Below are 18,374 nucleotides of genomic sequence, written 5' to 3'. Positions count from 1 at the left end.
TAAGGAATCCCAACAAACAGTGGGCATTTAATGCCACCTCTCGCTTAAGGAAGTTTAGGAACAACTCCATGTCCCCCAGATCTATGAATGAGCCTGTTCGTCCGGAGGTCTCGCCTGAAGGGGGGTACTGTAAGGAATCCGCTCCTGGCTTTGATTATAGCCTTGCAGACCTCTGCAGTTACAAAGGCTTGCTCTGGCAATCAATGGCACATGTGCTGCCTCTTATTGCAGCTTCAGCCCTATGCTCCGGCATTGGAGGAATTTTCACACACCTCCTCCTGTGATTGGATCTCCGCCCTTTATATGCTGGGCTTTGGCACTGAGTCAGTGCCGAGCATAATCCTTCTCTGGACGTTACTGTCTCTGCCACAAGCCGCCTGGCTTGTCTCCTTGTGTACTAACCTCTCTAATTCTCGTTAGTAGTTCCTGAGGCCTGCTGCTACTCTCCATGCAGAGGCCTGTGTATCCTGTGTACTGCAGAGGCCTGAGTATTCTGAGGCCTGCTGCTAATCTCCATGCAGAGGCCTGTGTTTTCTGAGTATCCTGAGGCTTACTGCTACTCTCCACGTAGAGGCCTGTGTTCCCGTGTATCCTGAGGCCTGCTGCTACTCTCCACGCAGAGGCCTGTTCCAGACTCCTGTGCTGAAGCGTTGGTTTGCCAGCACTGGTTCCTGGTACCTGCTGCATTCTCCCCTAGCAGAGGTTACCAGTCATTTCCTGAGGCCTGCTTCTATTCTCCACGCAGAGGCCTGCTGTGGACTTCTGTGCTGAAACGTTGGTTTTTCCCTGAGGCTGCCCCGCGGTGTACTTCGGCCAGCCTGCTGTCTCCCCCTGCTGAGACCGGCGTCATGGGCCGAGGCCGCTCCTCACGCAGAGGCCACTCCCGCGCTCACGCTCCTAAGCTGAAGCAGGGAACTCCTGGCTACCTGTTGCTGAACTCCTGCTTGAATAACGACGATGCTGCCTTCTCCAATCCTGACCCTGCTATGTACGACTACTAACTGCGCACTCCGGATCAGTCTGCGCGGACTAAGGTCGGTGATTATATAAGGAAACTCCTCCAACAGCAGGTAGCAGAGCGGAGCACAGCCGTGAAGTAAGCAAGGGTAAACAAGGGTGGTGACTAGTGGGTAGTCACCACCCTTGTTTACCCTTGCTTACTTCACGGCTGTGCTCCGCTCTGCTTCCTGCTGTTGGAGGAGTTCCCTGCATTTCCCTGCTGGACTGCATGCCGGGTAGCTGCTGCTTTTGGAGGAGATCACCGCCGGTCACGTGACCGCCCTACGCGACGCTGTAGTCACAGGAGGGTTGGCGGTGCAACATTGAAGCTCTGGAGGATTGAGTCACGCGTTCTCACCTTCTGAATCATGAGTGCTTGCAACAATTTGGTGCCCAGAGCTGGGCCAGTTGCTGAATGATCATATATATGCACAGATGCCATGCTAAGCCGTCACATATCCTAACAAAGGGAGTTTGTACACGCAGCAGCTACTGTGCTATTTCTGACGCACCTGATGGGATAACTTGTTTACCCGTATTTACTTCGGTGATTATATAACCCCATCTCAGCCCCGCGGTCCGGTCCCGGTTTGTGGCGAGCACAATCGTAACAGAAATACACTGTGTCATGATTTATTTAACAAAAATAAAGCCAAAATGGAGAAACCATGTTTGACAAAATAAGTATACCTTATGATTCAATAGCTTGTAGAACCACTTTTAGCAGCAATAACTTGAAGTAATCGTTTTCTGTATGACTTTATCAGTCTCTCACATCGTTATGGAGGAATTTTGGACCACTCTTCTTTACAGCGTTGCTACAATTCATTGAGGTTTGTGAGCATGTGTTTATGCACAGCTCTCTTAAGGTCCAGCCACAGCATTTCAATCGGGTTGAGGTCTGGACTTAGACTGGGCTATTGCAACACCTTGATTCTTTTCTTTTTCAGCTATTCTGTTGTAGATTTGCTGGTGTGCTTGGGATCATTGTCCTGTTGCATGACCCAATTTCGGCAAAGCTTTAGCTGTCGGACAGATGGCCTCACATTTGACTCTAGAATACTTTGGTATACAGAGGAGTTCATGGTCGACTCAATGACTGCAAGGTTCCCAGGTCCTGTGGCTGCAAAACAAGCCCAAATCATCACCCCTCCACCACCGCGCTTGACAGTTGGTATGAGGTGTTTGTGCTGATATGCTGTGTTTGGTTTTCGCCAAACGTGGCGCTGTGCATTATGGTCAAACGTCTCCACTTTGGTCTCGTCTGTCCAAAGGACATTGTTCCAGAAGTCTTGTGGTTTGTTCAGATGCAACTTTTCAAACCTAAGCAGTGCTGCCATGTTCTTTTTAGAGAGAAGAGGCTTTCTCCTGGCAACCCTTCGCACCAAAACCATACTTGTTCAGTCTTTTTCTAATTGTACTGTCATGAACTTTAACATTTAACATGCTAACTGAGGCCTGTAGATGTAACTCTTGTTTTTTTTGCAATTTCTCTGAGCATTGCACTGTCTGACCTTGGGGTGAATTTGCTGGGACGTCCACTCCTGGGAAGATTGGCAACTGTCTTGAATGTTTTCCACTTTTGAATAATCTTTCTCACTGTAGAATGATGGACTTTAAATTGTTTGGAAATGGCCTAATAACCCTTCCCAGACTGATGGGCAGCAACAATTGCTTCTCTAAAATCATTGCTGATGTCTTTCCTCCTTGGCATTGTGGCACCTGTGCTACTTAGCATCTTAATTCCTATGGAAGCAGTAAGGGTATACTTAGTTTTTCCCACACAGCTTCTCTATTTTGGCTTTATTTTTGTTAAATAAATCATGACACGGTGTAATATGTCATGTGTTGTTATTAATCTGAGGTTGTATTTACCTAATTTTAAGACCTGCTAAGGAACAGATGATTGCTATTATGTCCTGATTTGTAAAACCATAGAATTCAAAGAGGGTGTACTTTCTTTTTCACACAACTGTATATGTATTTTCTCATACTACAGAACTGATTTATTTACAACAAATAAAAAATAAAACACCTGTAGGATATTGCTTGGTCTGCAGCTATAAAGGAGCTGCTATACCCCTACTTACCTTTTTTTTTACAATTATTTTTTCAGAATTGGAACTGGGGATAGATGACACTATATTTAAATTCCGGGGACACCCTGGTTCCTTAGATATTTGCCTTTTTGTGTACTGTTGCGCCTCTCTCTGTTTTTGAAATCAGTATGTCTGCCATCCAAGCCTCACTCCCACGGGCCAATAGGAAGCTGAAAAGTCAACAGAGCATGACCTGGCAGCTTCCCATTGGACCATCTTGGCAGACATTTTTGGTAGCTTTGTGATTTTCGGCTGAAAATGGTCTGAAAAGCTAATAATATACCAAAGAGATAAGAGCTAGGCGAGCACTCGGTTACCAAAGAGAAAAGAGCTAGGTGAGCACTCGGTTACCAAAGAGATAAGAGCTAGGCGAGCACTCGGTTACCAAAGAGAAAAGAGCTAGGCGAGCACTCGGTTACCAAAGAGATAAGAGCTAGGCGAGCACTCGGTTACCAAAGAGAAAAGAACTAGGCGAGCACTCGGTTACCAAAGAGATAAGAGCTAGGCGAGCACTCGGTTACCAAAGAGATAAGAGCTAGGCGAGCACTCGGTTACCAAAGAGATAAGAGCTAGGCGAGCACTCGGTTACCAAAGAGATAAGAGCTAGGCGAGCACTCGGTTACCAAAGAGAAAAGAGCTAGGCGAGCACTCGGTTACCAAAGAGAAAAGAACTAGGCGAGCACTCGGTTACCAAAGAGAAAAGAACTAGGCGAGCACTCGGTTACCAAAGAGAAAAGAGCTAGGCGAGCACTCGGTTACCAAAGAGAAAAGAGCTAGGCGAGCACTCGGTTACCAAAGAGAAAAGAGCTAGGCGAGCACTCGGTTACCAAAGAGATAAGAGCTAGGCGAGCACTCGGTTACCAAAGAGATAAGAGCTAGGCGAGCACTCGGTTACCAAAGAGAAAAGAGTTAGGCGAGCACTCGGTTACCAAAGAGATAAGAGCTAGGCGAGCACTCGGTTACCAAAGAGAAAAGAACTAGGCGAGCACTCGGTTACCAAAGAGATAAGAGCTAGGCGAGCACTCGGTTACCAAAGAGAAAAGAACTAGGCGAGCACTCGGTTACCAAAGAGATAAGAGCTAGGCGAGCACTCGGTTACCAAAGAGATAAGAGCTAGGCGAGCACTCGGTTACCAAAGAGATAAGAGCTAGGCGAGCACTCGGTTACCAAAGAGATAAGAGCTAGGCGAGCACTCGGTTACCAAAGAGATAAGAGCTAGGCGAGCACTCGGTTACCAAAGAGAAAAGAACTAGGCGAGCACTCGGTTACCAAAGAGAAAAGAGCTAGGCGAGCACTCGGTTACCAAAGAGAAAAGAGCTAGGCGAGCACTCGGTTACCAAAGAGAAAAGAACTAGGCGAGCACTCGGTTACCAGTAGGTGAGTACTGTATATGAATTTAATTTAAAAATAACTGAATAATATCCAAGTTAAAATAAAGTCTACAAAGACGACAAACTCAGAGCATATCCATGCAACATTTGTATCCACTCACTTTGAAAGTATCCCTAAAGTTACTGTAAAGTATCAATCATTCCCCCAGGCCCAGGCTAATCCACTGAGGAGGCATGAGCATCAGGCAGTACTATGGTAACTGTGTAGTCTCAAAACTTGCAAATACACAAAGATTGCAAGGAATACCTATTCCCATCAGAAATAATCTGCAACTGAAGTATCAATTGGGTCAGCATTGGCTAACTGAATGCTGACAAGCTAATGTGAGTCCTTTCCTCTTATTAAGTAATCTGTGACTCTCCATATCAACTGTTCTAGCATCAGCTAATAAATACGGACAATTTTAATCAGGTGTTCCCTAACTGCATGGAATCACGCTATATATGTAGTCTCCACTGTCTTGATACACCCCTAAAAAGGCTATTATTCTGGTCATATGTTGCTATGAGTTTGTCTTCTTTGCACACTTTATTTTAACTTGGATATTATTCAAAGTTATTTTTAAATTAAATTCATATACAGTACTCACCTACTGATAACCGAGTGCTCGCCTAGCTGAGTTCTTTTCTCTTTGGTATATTATTAGTCTATATATCTCAGCCAGAGCACCGTACCTACCCTACTACTATACACTATCAGGCAACAGCTGAGCAGGGGAATCACCCCCCCCCCCCTTCACCCACCAGGCATATTGTTCTGAAAAGCTGCATCAGATTATATAGAGTTAGCACTAAGGGCCATTATTCTATGTATGCAGAATTGTCTACTTTTGGCTGAACCCTGCACCCCCCCCCCCCTCTCTTTTGGTCCAATCGGCTGCCTTTTTTTCCCATAAAACTACACTCTAAAGGGACTAAATAAAAGTATCAACAGAAGGAAGGATTACCTGAAAGTGTAGAATCACATTTTCGAATTTCCAAAATTGTGACGGAAAACCATTTTAATCCCCAGTCTCGCACACCAACGGGCCGGTTTTATCCCATTTCACCATAGAGACGTTTTATAAATGTAAGTCCAAGCTTACAATTTTAAACATACTTAAGAATAGTGATTATGTACAAACTACAGGCCGTCCGTATACGTCCGGATTACGTGGGTCACATCTACGCACATAGTTTTCAAAGTTAAATTGGTAATTCTCCAAAAAAACTAAAATAACCTAGCCTGCTATTTGAAGTTGTGGTGATCTATTTCTAATTTTGTATTTTTTTTTTAATAATTTTTTTTCATTGTGGTTGAGTTTTCACTTTTTTTCTTTTTTTGTTTTCACTGACTTCTTTGTTGTCTTAATGAGGCTGGCTGCCATTTTAACCTCCCAGGGAGGCTAGGTTTGCAGAAACTGATAGCTACAAAATTCACCACAGAATTTAAACCAGCTGTGATTGTTGAAAACAGCTGCAACATGATTTTGCACTAGTTAAAATATTTTTTTGCAGGGTGAGCAAAGGGGATTGCTGCTGTACACACACGCACGCGCGCACACACGCGCGCGCGCACACACACACACACACACACACACACACCTCTATCTCCCTCCTCTCCCACCCCCTCGCCCCCTCACGGAAGATCTGGCCAATACATGGGTGTTTCTCTGGTGCTGTGAGCTCACCTGGATGTTACAGGGGGCCTGAGGGCTCCGCTGGTGTCCTTTGGGAGCAGCAACAGGGCTGGCTTTTCCTCCAAGAGTGCAGCGCCTCCATCCCATGAGGATCCTACATAGTCCTCACTCAATCCTTCTCTCCAATAGCTACACATCATGTAGCTACACAACAGTAACTTTATTGCATGACAGCATGGTTATCCTCCAGCCCAGAGCAGACCCCAGGGAATCAAAGTTCACATAATAAAATGTACATAGAATCCATGCACTTCTGTTTTGTTGTTGTTGTTTTTTTAATGGTAATTTTACTGGGACAGTTGTCAAATTGTGACTTAATACCAGATGGACGTAGAAATGTTTTGATCAGATCAATGACTTTGCAGCTGGAGGGGCAATGGTTAACACAGGCCAAACGGACGGAAGGAAATTCTTACATTGTTCTTACATTGTTAGAGGAACTAAATGTAACAATCACATGATTTGGCACTGGCTTTAGAAGCACACACAGTGTCTCCGATTGCAAGTATTTTGCTGAGACAGCCTTTTATATGCTAAAACAGAACATTTTCTTCCTACCGCTTTATGTGATTGCAGAACCATTCTGCAGTTAATGAGTTCCCGGTGTATTCCCAAGTCCCCTGCGTGTGACATTGCATCAGCATCTCTCGTGAACAAATGGCCAGATATGTGAAGCTGCACTTCGATTTCTTCATTATTGATATAAGTCAATTTTAAGAATGGTAAAAACTCCGGCCAAGGCTGGAATACACTTTTCCAATCTTTCTTTAATAGCAGCATGTTGCACCATCCACAGCCTCACTCATGAGTTATCGCCCTGTTATTCCAAGAGACTGATGTGTGTAAGAACCTGACCTGGTCCAATGGTGATTCCGTTAAAGGCAGGACTAATAATCGTATGATGCTTATTTAAATAGCACCATTTAGTTCCAATCCCTCTGTAATTCCATTCTAGAGGCATTAATCACGCAGGCACGTCTGCGAGGGAATTCTGGCAGCAGCGGTGGCAAACTTTAGTGCCTGATAATGCTGCATTGAGCTGAAAGCCCATCTAGTAGCGAAGAAGTTAAAATTGGTGTTGACAGCTGTTGATTTTTACATCTTTAAATAAAAATAACAGGAAAGGCAAATAGCTACAGGGTACAAAATATACATAGGTCTTTACCTACACAATGGTAAAGCTGGACAGAAAACGAGTCTCATGCTATTAAAATGGATGGAGCTGAAGTCTTCTCCAGCATGGATTGGGTAAGACTGTATAGGTGCCAAAGTTGGAGGAGAGGTAGGTTACCGTTAATGGTGCAAACACAGTGAACAATTACCCTATGCTTGCCAAATTGCCAAAAAAAATAGCTTTATGGATTTGTATCAGGGAAATTCTGTGGTTGTTATTCCCCCCCCTGCCCCTCCCCCCAAGTGATGGCAGTGACCTTATCAGTTAAAGCTCGGCATTATCTGCCATGTTGTTGTATCCCGTACATCAGGGATTTTTAGAGGGTCTATCTAGCACTAAAAAGTAAAGGAAACATATTAAATGAATAGTGGGGATCGCATCTGCAAACAAAAAGTTTCAAACAGAACATTTTTGAGGTGAAACTTCTTTGATGGCACCTAGTGAATTTTGATGGGACAGATCTCGGTGGTAATGAAAATGCGTAACGGAAGTGACGTAATGGGCTGGTGATGGTCGCACATGCGAAGAAGCAGCCGTTGGTGAGTGGTCATGCGCAGAAGCATCCGTCGCCACGTGCGCACGCGCAGAGGTGGCTGTCGCTGCAAGCGCGGAGGCGACTGTCGTATGCGAATGCGCAGAAGCGGATAACGCCACCGGAGCATGCGTAGAGGTGGGGACACACACGTGCGGCTGTGGCCTGTGTACACATATACAAACAAACGGAACACTGTTATTAGAGGAATTCCCAGTGAGTATAAATATACTATACAAATAGCAAAAATCTTAGAAGTCTATCATTTATCATAAAAAACCCAGAAGTCGAAAAAATGCAAGGTGTTTAAACATGTAACACTTTAATTGTATATACACTTTAAAATAATATCGTAACTGTAAGGATTATAAAAAAAAACAGGGTGTGCCGAACACGCGCGTTCTAAGGCAAACTTCTTTGCGTTTTGTCACTGAAATTGTTTTGATTTTTATGATTTACATTGAATTAAAGACTTTTGAGAGTAATGGCATTTAGATACCGTACAATCCAAAATATATGTATCTTAGTTTAGTTATCATAAGTCAATTAAATCATGTATTCCAAGTGATAGTATGGAAGTTTCGACGCGAAAATAAATAAAATAAATGATACTCTCAAATCTCTTTCATTGAATTAAAAACATCACCATCACAAATACAATTTCTGTGACAAAACACAAAGACGTTCCACTTACAATGCGCGTGCTCAGCACACACAACTTTTTTTTAAACCAGATTTCTCAAGGTATTTCATACTAAGTTGAACGGTGTTGGCAAAACCAATCATATGCTATGATTTTATTGTATAGTTAATGAATGGTTTTGCCTCTGTTTAAAATCGTTAAAAGGAAAGATTTGCTATTCCATTTATAACACTGTCATAATAACACTGCAGTTGTAAATGTCAAATTCTGTCGTTATTACGTATTTCACTTCTTAGTGGTTTTATAGTCTTACTATTAATAAACTCATGGGGTGACTCAGTATCATATGAATAAGGTGTCCTTGGGGAAAACAAGGTAAGGAAACATCTGTAGAGGATAGAGAACCTATATATTTTTTATTACATTTGTTATAATTGTTTAAAACACCACATAAAACTAAGTAATGATTATAACCAATAAAAACATCAAAGAGAAACTGTTTAACTCAAGTTGAACCAAAGTAAAAAAATAATAATAACATTAGATATTTGCAAGGCAGAACAAAAGACCCCAACAATTTTGTTTAACTCCACCAATCGTGGCACTGAAATCAGAAGGGCTGAACATAGCAGGTGCTATTATTGTCCCCCACTCCAAAGCGGGAGAAAGGAGCTTACAGCTACTTAAGATGTGCTCACTTTTGGAGCAGGGGATTTGGTGTCGGTGGCAGTGTTATGATCGATGAGGGTGGGGTTATGATACAAGGGGGCAGTGCTGGGAAAAGTACCTCCTTGTGATATGTTTCACAGGTTAAATTTAGGTAATTGACTTGTTAATAAAAAAAAAAAAAAAAATTATATATATATATATATATATATATATATATATATATATATATATATATATATATATATATATATATATATATATATATATTGTGACGTCTCAGTCCCAGCGTCGGATCTTTTGTCCAGATCAAAGGCTGGAAACACTGTACTTTCTAAGCAGGGGTTTATTTACAGGGTACAAAGCAGGTACAGGGTTAACTCATAACACAAAACAGAAACAAAAGACCTAACTCCTTCAAGGAGTACTGACTAATACTGCTTAGTCCCTAACTAATCGTGGGAGAACTAAACGCTTTCCCCACTTTACCCAGTGTACCTGCAGCAGCTCCCCTTTCAGTCTCTCACAGGGCTGTCTGTGTGTGCCTTCAGATCAGTATAGCAGCAGCGTCTCTTACCCTCTCTGTGACACTCTCAACAGTGTGTCTCTGGCAGCATGGAGGGGTGGGGAGTAGTCTCTGTATCACTTCCTGACTATACAGGCTAGGCTAATTAGCTCATTAACTCGCAGCTGAACAGACCTTTCCAGGAGGATTAACTCTATGAGAGCTGTAAAGTCCCACAACTGCCCCATTCTAGCCCTTAGAGGGCAGTGACGGCATCACATATCCCTGTGAGCGGCCCGTGCACTATTCCCATGCACCAACCTCTTTGTCAGACATATCTGACATCCACCTCTTCTTAAAGGTTTTCTTCATATTGGACCTCCTGCTGAGCAGTAATAGAGTCCAGTGTAGTGTCCCACTCAGTCTTCAGAGCTTCAAGCTGTTCACCTAGGTCACTCTGTTGTTTCTCTGCCTTCTTGCGGCCAGCACGCTTAGGCTCCAGGTCCTTCCTCAGGTCTTGAAACTGTCCTTCTATACTTCTTTTCTGGCTCAAGGCAGCTGCCAATTCAATTCCTCTCATGGCCTTCATCTCTTCCCGGTGCTTGCTCTGGGTTTGTTTCAGTGCATCCTTCAGATTTTGGATCTCTGTAGTTTTTGTCGCTATGATTGCCGCTGCTTCTGTTTTCCATGCCTCTTTCTCCTGTGTGTACTGATTTTTGGTGATAGAGCAGGCTCTCTGCTTCTCCAGCTCTTTCTCCAGCTTGAGGTTGTCCTCCTTTATAGCTGTGAGTTGCTGGGACATGTGTTCAGTTATCCGCTTTAGCTCTAGAAGCCTTTTATCCAACTTCAGTTTTTCAGATTCCAAGGTTTGGACATTTTTAGTTTTTTCGTATTCTGCTTCCAGTAATGCTCGGGTAAGGCTCAGGGTGGCCTTCAGCTCATCATGCTGCTCGGCGGGGACCCACTGGGTACTCAGTCACTCCTGTAGCACTTGCTGCTTTACTTTACCCAGCTCTGTTTTTAACGTGCAGACCTCTCGCTGAGAAACTTCTAGCTTGCCGATGAGGCGTTGAACGTCTTGTTGGGACGCCTCATAGAACCGTTTCCAGTCAACACTCTTTTGGTCTGACTCACTTGGATTTCTGCTTATGGCGGTATCGGTAGCCTTTGTCATACCAAGGCTAGTAGTCACTCCTGTGACGATTGCGCCAAGCGCTCTGTGTTGTAGTCCACCTCTGGTCTTTTCTGATGCCACGGGGTAAACTTTCCCTGCAGCTTCTGTTGCACACGGAGGTTGTCTTTTACGCGGGGCAACACATAGGAGTCCTCATCGTCCTCTTCTGAACTGCAAGAACTGTGCTGAATCGTAGAAACCCAGCACGAACCATGCCCCACAGAAAAGTTACATTCCATTGGTTCCGCATTCCGAGGGCAAACTGCGGCCACATGTCCAAGTTCATGGCATCTGTAGCACTCTATATACCTTCCAAAACTGGGTCGGCGTTTTGTCTCCAGTCTACTGGGAACAATGAGACCAGAGTCCCTTCTAGGTGCTGTGGGACTTCCTACTCCTTTACGCAAGTCAATGAGTCATTGGGGATTCCTATTCGGATGAACAGTCTTATCGGACCTCCTGGAGCGCAGGAAGCGAGAACCGGAGCACTCATCTGGACTTGAACTCTTGGACATCTCCTCGGCAGTCAAGTAACATTCGACTAAAGCGACTAACTGTTCAGTGTCTTTGGGGTCACTCTGGCTCTCCCACTTCTGGATGGTGCGGGGGAGACCCCTCACTATAACGACTCTTTCGACAACTGCAGTGATGGAACATACCTCAGGCTGGAGCCACTTCCTTGCAGAGTGTATAAGGTTATAGAGTTGAGAGTGGGGTGTCTTCTCTATATCATAATGCCAGGAATGGAACCGTTGGGCCCGAACCGCGAGGGTGACCCCTAGCCGTGCCATAATCTCCGCGTTCAGGGTGTCATAGTCTTTAGCTTGCTCGGGCTCTAAGTCATAATAGGCTTTTTGTGAGTCACCCACCAGGAAGGGAGCAATTATTCCCGCCCACTCCTCAGCTGGCCACCCTTCGCGTACTGCGGTGCGCTCGAAGATTGACAGGTACGCCTCAACGTCATCGTCCATCGTCATTTTCTGAATGAGGTGCGTTTTTACCTGGTGAGCGACCTGTGGGGCCACTCTAGGCTGGGCGGTAATTTTCTCTCCCAACACTCGGAGCTCCTGGTGTAGGCGTAGTTGTGCCTCGTTTTGCTCTTCTTTTAGCGTCTGATGTAGGGACAACGCCATCTGCTGTACTAACGCCGCCGTACTTTCAGTTTGCGACTTTGTCATCTGTTGTAAACTCTCATTATAGGATTTTGATATCTCCTCTTGGGTCTTTGCCAATTGCTGCAAACCCTGCATTAGAATAGCAGCATTTTCTGTTTGTTTGTACTGAAGCAGGGTCAGAAATTCCTCCATTTTCCACTTTCACTGCCTTGTGGACTGCCCGCGTTAAACTCCACCAATTGTGACGTCTCAGTCCCAGCGTCGGATCTTTTGTCCAGATCAAAGGCAGGAAGCATTGTACTTTCTAAGCAGGGGTTTATTTACAGGGTACAAAGCAGGTACAGGGTTAACTCATAACACAAAACAGAAACAAAAGACCTAACTCCTTCCAGGAGTACTGACTAATACTGCTTAGTCCCTAACTAATCGTGGGAGAAATAAACGCTTTCCCCACTTTACCCAGTGTACCTGCAGCAGCTCCCCTTTCAGTCTCTCACAGGGCTGTCTGTGTGTGCCTTCAGATCAGTATAGCAGCAGCGTCTCTCACCCTCTCTGTGCCACTCTCAACAGTGTGTCTCTGGCAGCATGGGGGGGGGGGGGGGAAGTCTCTGTATCACTTCCTGACTATACAGGCTAGGCTAATTAGCTCATTAACTCGCAGCTGAACAGAACTTTCCAGGAGGATTAACTCTATGAGAGCTGTAAAGTCCCACAACTGCCCCACTCTAGCCCTTAGAGGGCAGTGACGGCATCACATATACATATATATATATATATATATATATATATATTTTTTTATTATTTACTTCTAGAGTCTTATTTAATAAGCTCCACAGTGGTCAATCGCAAAAGTCAATGGGAGTTTTCCGCGACCACCTGGATCCCTAAAAAAAGGAATCCAAAATAAGTAAGGAAAAGGAAATGTCCCAGCTGCCTCGTTACGGGTCTTGAAGAAGCCAGAGCTCCCACTTGTTCAGGGTTCCTGTCTGAATCACAGAAGCATATCCGGAGACTCTGGAGGGAGAGCAGCTTGCCACAAGGTCTGTTACATTGGCACACTTATCCTTGCTCTGTGTTTCTATCCTGGACTTGAACGGCCCTTTCTGGGTAAAGGGCAAAGCCCTGCTGAGGACTTATTTGTTCAGTTGGTCTATCTATACTAAAGTTAAAGCTCCGTTATTTTGTGTTCGATGTATTTGTGGCTGAATAAACAAGTATATTTAGATCCCCCACGTGTCGTTACGTTGTCCCTGTAAGATATGGTGTATGAAGTGGTATTCTGAGTGACTCCTTCATCTGAGGGGGCCACACACACAAAAAAAAGGAATTAAAAAAATAAACAGTTTATGTATGAACAGGATAACATAAGCACACAAATAATCAGCAAGGATTATATAAATCCCCCTGTAATTGCACTCTTGGTAGATGACACTGTAAATAAAAGTGTCATCTAATAGGAGGCCACTAAATAGCCTATTCCCTTGATAGGGTCAGCCGCAAAGGTCACACTCAAAATAAAATAAAAAAGTTTTAATAAACAATATAAAAACTGACGAAACACCATAAAAATGCATAGAGATGAATGGACTAAAATCCCCAAATGTGTGGAGGTGCGGGAAAGGCAATGGACATGCTATATCTGAAGCCACAGAATACTAAAGCTGACAACACCTAAGCAGTCTCCCACAAACTGTGTGTGAGGCTGAACGATGTGTTAAATACACGGCAGCAGAGGAGTAACGATTGCTGTAAATAAATCGACACACTGTATAACCTCCGTGAGGTATTATACAACCTGATACCGGGTGTCCTGCGTGTATAGTGTGAACAGCCGCAGCCCTGGAAGGTATCCGGAGCTGATCGCACCTCCAACCACAAGCCACGTGAGTGTCAGCGTAATGACGTCATGCGTACCCCGACGTACGTTTCGCGCGTCACAGCGCGCTTTCTCAAGGGGGAGGAGAGACTATATTGGTGAATTGTGATATGTCGTTAACGAGGTCCGGCCTTTGTTCCCATATGGGAGAAGCCCACGCCAAAGCGTCATCAATCAACAAAGATACAATATATGTCACCCTTGATCGCTGTGATACAAAACAGGACGGAATCATTTCAAATTGTATAAAGCATTGGTTAAGGAACCCGCGACAACCAAGAGGATCACCACCGTAGCGATTGGGTGCAGGAAGTCACGGTTCTGACGCTGCGGTTATTGGAAGAGGTTCTGGGGCCGCAGCTGCTGAGGAAACAGAATTAAATGAGGTACGCTGTGTCTGGTCTGTGATGGATTGAACCGTCACTTGGAGTAGCTCCATACGTTTGGTCCAGATATTTTTCTAATTTCTCGAACATGCTATCGTACATGTTCAAAACTCGACCCACCTCAGCGGGGTCCATGTTTGTGGGGCTGAGCATACTGTAACGGGTGCTCGCCACAAACAGGACAGAACCGCGAGGCTGAGGTGGGGATTCAGAATACACCAGCCGCGAGGCTGCGTCCGATGTGCAGATCCGTAGTCGTGTGGCCTGGTCAGGGTAGGAGAAGTAGGATATTGTCGATACTCGCTGTGGTCTACGATTAGAGATGTAGAATAGTCGATGTGCGTAGCCGAGGTAGAGGTGTAGAGAAGGTGGGAGTCCAGGTACAAGCTGAGGTTCGTGGATAAGAGAAGGCGGGGATACAGGTACAAGCCGAGGTCAAGGATACTATGAGACAAGACAAGGTTAGCAGAATTGCACAAGGCAAAGCAGGACACGGCAAGATGGGTGCTTGTGGGTAGAACTTCGTCGCAGATTAGGACTACTATGCTCAGCCGATTTGGCGCAGGGATCGGTGAGCATATAAAAGGACTGTAAGCCAATCAGAGGAAAGGCACAAGGCTGACTTTGATGATTGCCTTTTGATAGCAGAACCAATCCACGCTGAGTTGTAGGGCTGTGAATGCTGATTGCCATCCGCCCACTCAATTGTCAGGAGGCAGAGTAAGCAACGCAGGTGAAGTAGATGAGATGGTTATCCTGCTGTCAGTGTTATCTCCTGGTTGAGTCCTGTTGCCTGACAACAGTAGAACTGCGCCTACGCAAAATCCTGTCCAGTGTATAGATACAGTGAGGGAGGGATCAGTCTCCTCCTTGCAGTATATAGATGCAGTGAGGGAGGGATCAGTCTCCTCCTTGCAGTATATAGATGCAGTGAGGGAGGGATCAGTCTCCTCCTTGCAGTATATGCAGTGTATAGATGCAGTGAGGGAGGGATCAGTCTCCTCCTTGCAGTATATGCAGTGTATAGATGCAGTGAGGGAGGGATCAGTCTCCTCCTTGCAGTATATGCAGTATATAGATGCAGTGAGGGAGGGATCAGTCTCCTCCTTGCAGTATATGCAGTGTATAGATGCAGTGAGGGAGGGATCAGTCTCCTCCTTGCAGTATATGCAGTGTATAGATACAGTGCAGGAGGGATCTGTCTACTCCTTGCAGTATATGCAGTGCATAGATGCAGTGAGGGAGGGATCAGTCTCCTCCTTGCAGTGCATAGATGCAGTGAGGGTGGGATCAGTCTCCTCCTTGCAGTATATGCAGTGTATAGATGCAGTGAGGGAGGGATCAGTCTCCTCCTTGCAGTATATGCAGTGTATAGATGCAGTGAGGGAGGGATCAGTCTCCTCCTTGCAGAATATGCAGTGTATAGATGCAGTGAGGGAGGGATCAGTCACCTCCTTGCAGTATATGCAGTGTATAGATGCAGTGAGGGAGGGATCAGTCTCCTCCTTGCAGTATATGCAGTGCATAGATGCAGTGAGGGAGGGATCAGTCTCCTCCTTGCAGTATATGCATTGTATAGATGCAGTGAGGGTGGGATCAGTCTCCTCCTTGCAGTATATGCAGTGCATAGATGCAGTGAGGGAGGGATCAGTCTCCTCCTTGCAGTATATGCAGTGCATAGATGCAGTGAGGGAGGGATCAGTCTCCTCCTTGCAGTATATGCAGTGCATAGATGCAGTGAGGGAGGGATCAGTCTCCTCCTTGCAGTATATGCAGTGCATAGATGCAGTGAGAGAGGGATCAGTCTCCTCCTTGCAGTATATGCAGTGCATAGATGCAGTGAGGGAGGAATCAGTCTCCTCCTTGCAGTGCCTAGATGCAATGAGCGAGGGATCAGTCTCCTCCTTGCAGTATATGCATTGTATAGATGCAGTGAGGGAGGGATCAGTCTCCTCCTTGCAGTATATGCAGTGCATAGATGCAGCGAGGTAGGGATCAGTCTCTTCCTTGCAGTATATGCATTGTATAGATGCAGTGAGGGTGGGATCAGTCTCCTCCTTGCAGTATATGCAGTGCATAGATGCAGTGAGGGAGGGATCAGTCTCCTCCTTGCAGTATATGCAGTGCATAGATGCAGTGAGCGAGGGATCAGTCTCCTCCTTGCAGTATATGCAGTGCATAGATGCAGTGAGGGAGGGATCAGTCTCCTCCTTGCAGTATATGCAGTGTATAGATGCAGTGAGGGAGGGATCAGTCTCCTCCTTGCAGTGCTTTCCCCTCCCTCCATAGGACAGTATCCATCTCTATCACACAGAGGATCAGCTTCCTGCAGCCGCCGCCTTGTCAGCCTCCCTCCTAGGAGCCCGCAGTCAGCTCTCCGCACCGGGTCACCTCCAGCCGACATGGCCGAGCAGAGCAGCAGCAGCAGCAGATACGAGCAGGTAGGATCGGGAAGGGCGGCGCGGGGCCTGGAAGATCGGGGCGGTGCGGGCGGTACGCGAGCCCCGGGGATGAGACACAAGTTAGGCCGCAATGTTGTTATCCTTGAGATCGGAACATTGAACCCAAAGGGCACAAGTGGGACAGGTCAGAGCTGTGCAGGGGGCTTGGTGTGTGCTCGGATTTATTGGAGCTTATGTTTTATTGTATTTATATAACATTTAGTATACAGTATATGCATATGTTATAGCAGCGTCCGTGCATATACAGAGATCAAGTAAACATGTACAGTGTAATTTTAGATTTTTGATAGATATAGTACTGTGTGTGTAAATATATATATATATATATATATATATATATATATATATATATATATATATATATATTGGGTGATGTATTTTTTTAAAGAAAAGCAAATCAATCCTATCCTTTTATACATTTGGGTATAGATTTGGTGTATACATTGTGTGATTATATATATATATATATATATATATATATATATATATATATATATATATATATATATTCCACCAATGTGACTGGCCAAATTCAAGTACATATAAAATATTGACACAGGAACAGAATGCTCTGAAGGCCATTTTATCAGATAAAGGAATGTGACACCTTTATAGACATAGCGCTTCGCCGCCTGCACCTTACACGCGTAACGCGTCGCCCCAACATCTTATCAAACTGTCTGTAAAAAAATTCCTAAGTGTTGCGTACCGCGCACTATACTGTAATGGTGAAGCGCTTCGAGTCTCATTGGGAGAAAAGCGCTATATGAAATAAAGTGTATTATTATATTCCAAAATAAAAGTGAAACTTCGAAACATAGCGACAGAAAAAAAATATTAATTCTCTGGTGCTCATCCGAGCAATTATTAGCATTGTAGTGGTCCTTGGTATGATAAAGTGTGAGATTAGCTGGTATACTGTAGTTAATTTGTATTTTGTAAAGAAAAAAAGTTAACCCTCTCAGTGCTGTAGCTGGTTTCGATTGTATTCCTTTACACATCCTTCCAGCATTATAGGGGTTAAAACGGTTATCTGCGGTGCATTGCAACCACCTCTGGCACTTCAGAGGTTAATGATGGAACTGCAATGCATTGCCATGTGCACCCCATGGTACCAAGGTGGGTTAACTTGTCTGCAATATGCTGCAAGCCCTTCTGGCAGTGAGAAGTAATTCTGTTATCTGAAGCAGGTTCCCCCGTACATGGCTGTATTGGCTGGGCCTCCAGGATTATAAACTGTTGCAGTTTCCCTAGTGTTGGGATGCTCTGAGATGGGTTAAGGTGCCATCAGGTGACTTTAGTTCCAACGAGGCAGTAACTCCGACTTCACCATTGTGACTCCTGTTCGTCCCAAAGCTCCCGGAACGTTGTTTTGTCCCTGACTAACTTGTCATACATATGTTGCCTATAATAATAATAATATTATTGTTATTATCATCTAATTTCTTCCAATGGGACTCAAAGCACTTCACAGTTACAAAAAGGGGAAAAGAAGAAAACATTTAAGGTTATAAAAGAGACCAAACACAAGGAAAGACATTAGTACAGGATGGGCCGGTACTGTAGCTATTAAATGCCGGACAGGTTGTGGTTCATTCATTAAATACCTGCTTAAATAGGTAGGTTGTGAGCCTGTTTTATAGATTATGCCCTAGTCAGGGCTATAACTACGA

General features: G+C 44.7%; 1 protein-coding gene across 2 annotated transcripts in view; it reads left to right on the top strand.

The window, feature by feature from the left end:
* Positions 1-16,405: 16,405 nt before the first annotated feature.
* Positions 16,406-18,374, top strand: part of NDFIP1 (Nedd4 family interacting protein 1) — a 97,421-nt gene continuing 95,452 nt past the window's right edge. Inside the window, exon 1 of one of the 2 annotated variants that reach the window (XM_075601070.1) lies at positions 16,406-16,680. In XM_075601070.1, the coding sequence (XP_075457185.1) occupies positions 16,642-16,680 (39 nt within the window). In that variant the 5' untranslated portion in view covers positions 16,406-16,641. The remainder of the gene's footprint in view (positions 16,681-18,374) is intronic. The other variant, XM_075601071.1, reaches the window with a different exon arrangement.

The sequence above is a fragment of the Ascaphus truei genome, chromosome 5 (assembly GCF_040206685.1).
Source record: "Ascaphus truei isolate aAscTru1 chromosome 5, aAscTru1.hap1, whole genome shotgun sequence".
NCBI classification, from domain to species: Eukaryota; Metazoa; Chordata; class Amphibia; order Anura; family Ascaphidae; genus Ascaphus; species Ascaphus truei.
The sequence above is the reverse complement of the archived record's forward strand: the minus strand, read 5'-3'. Positions and strand labels throughout refer to the sequence as shown.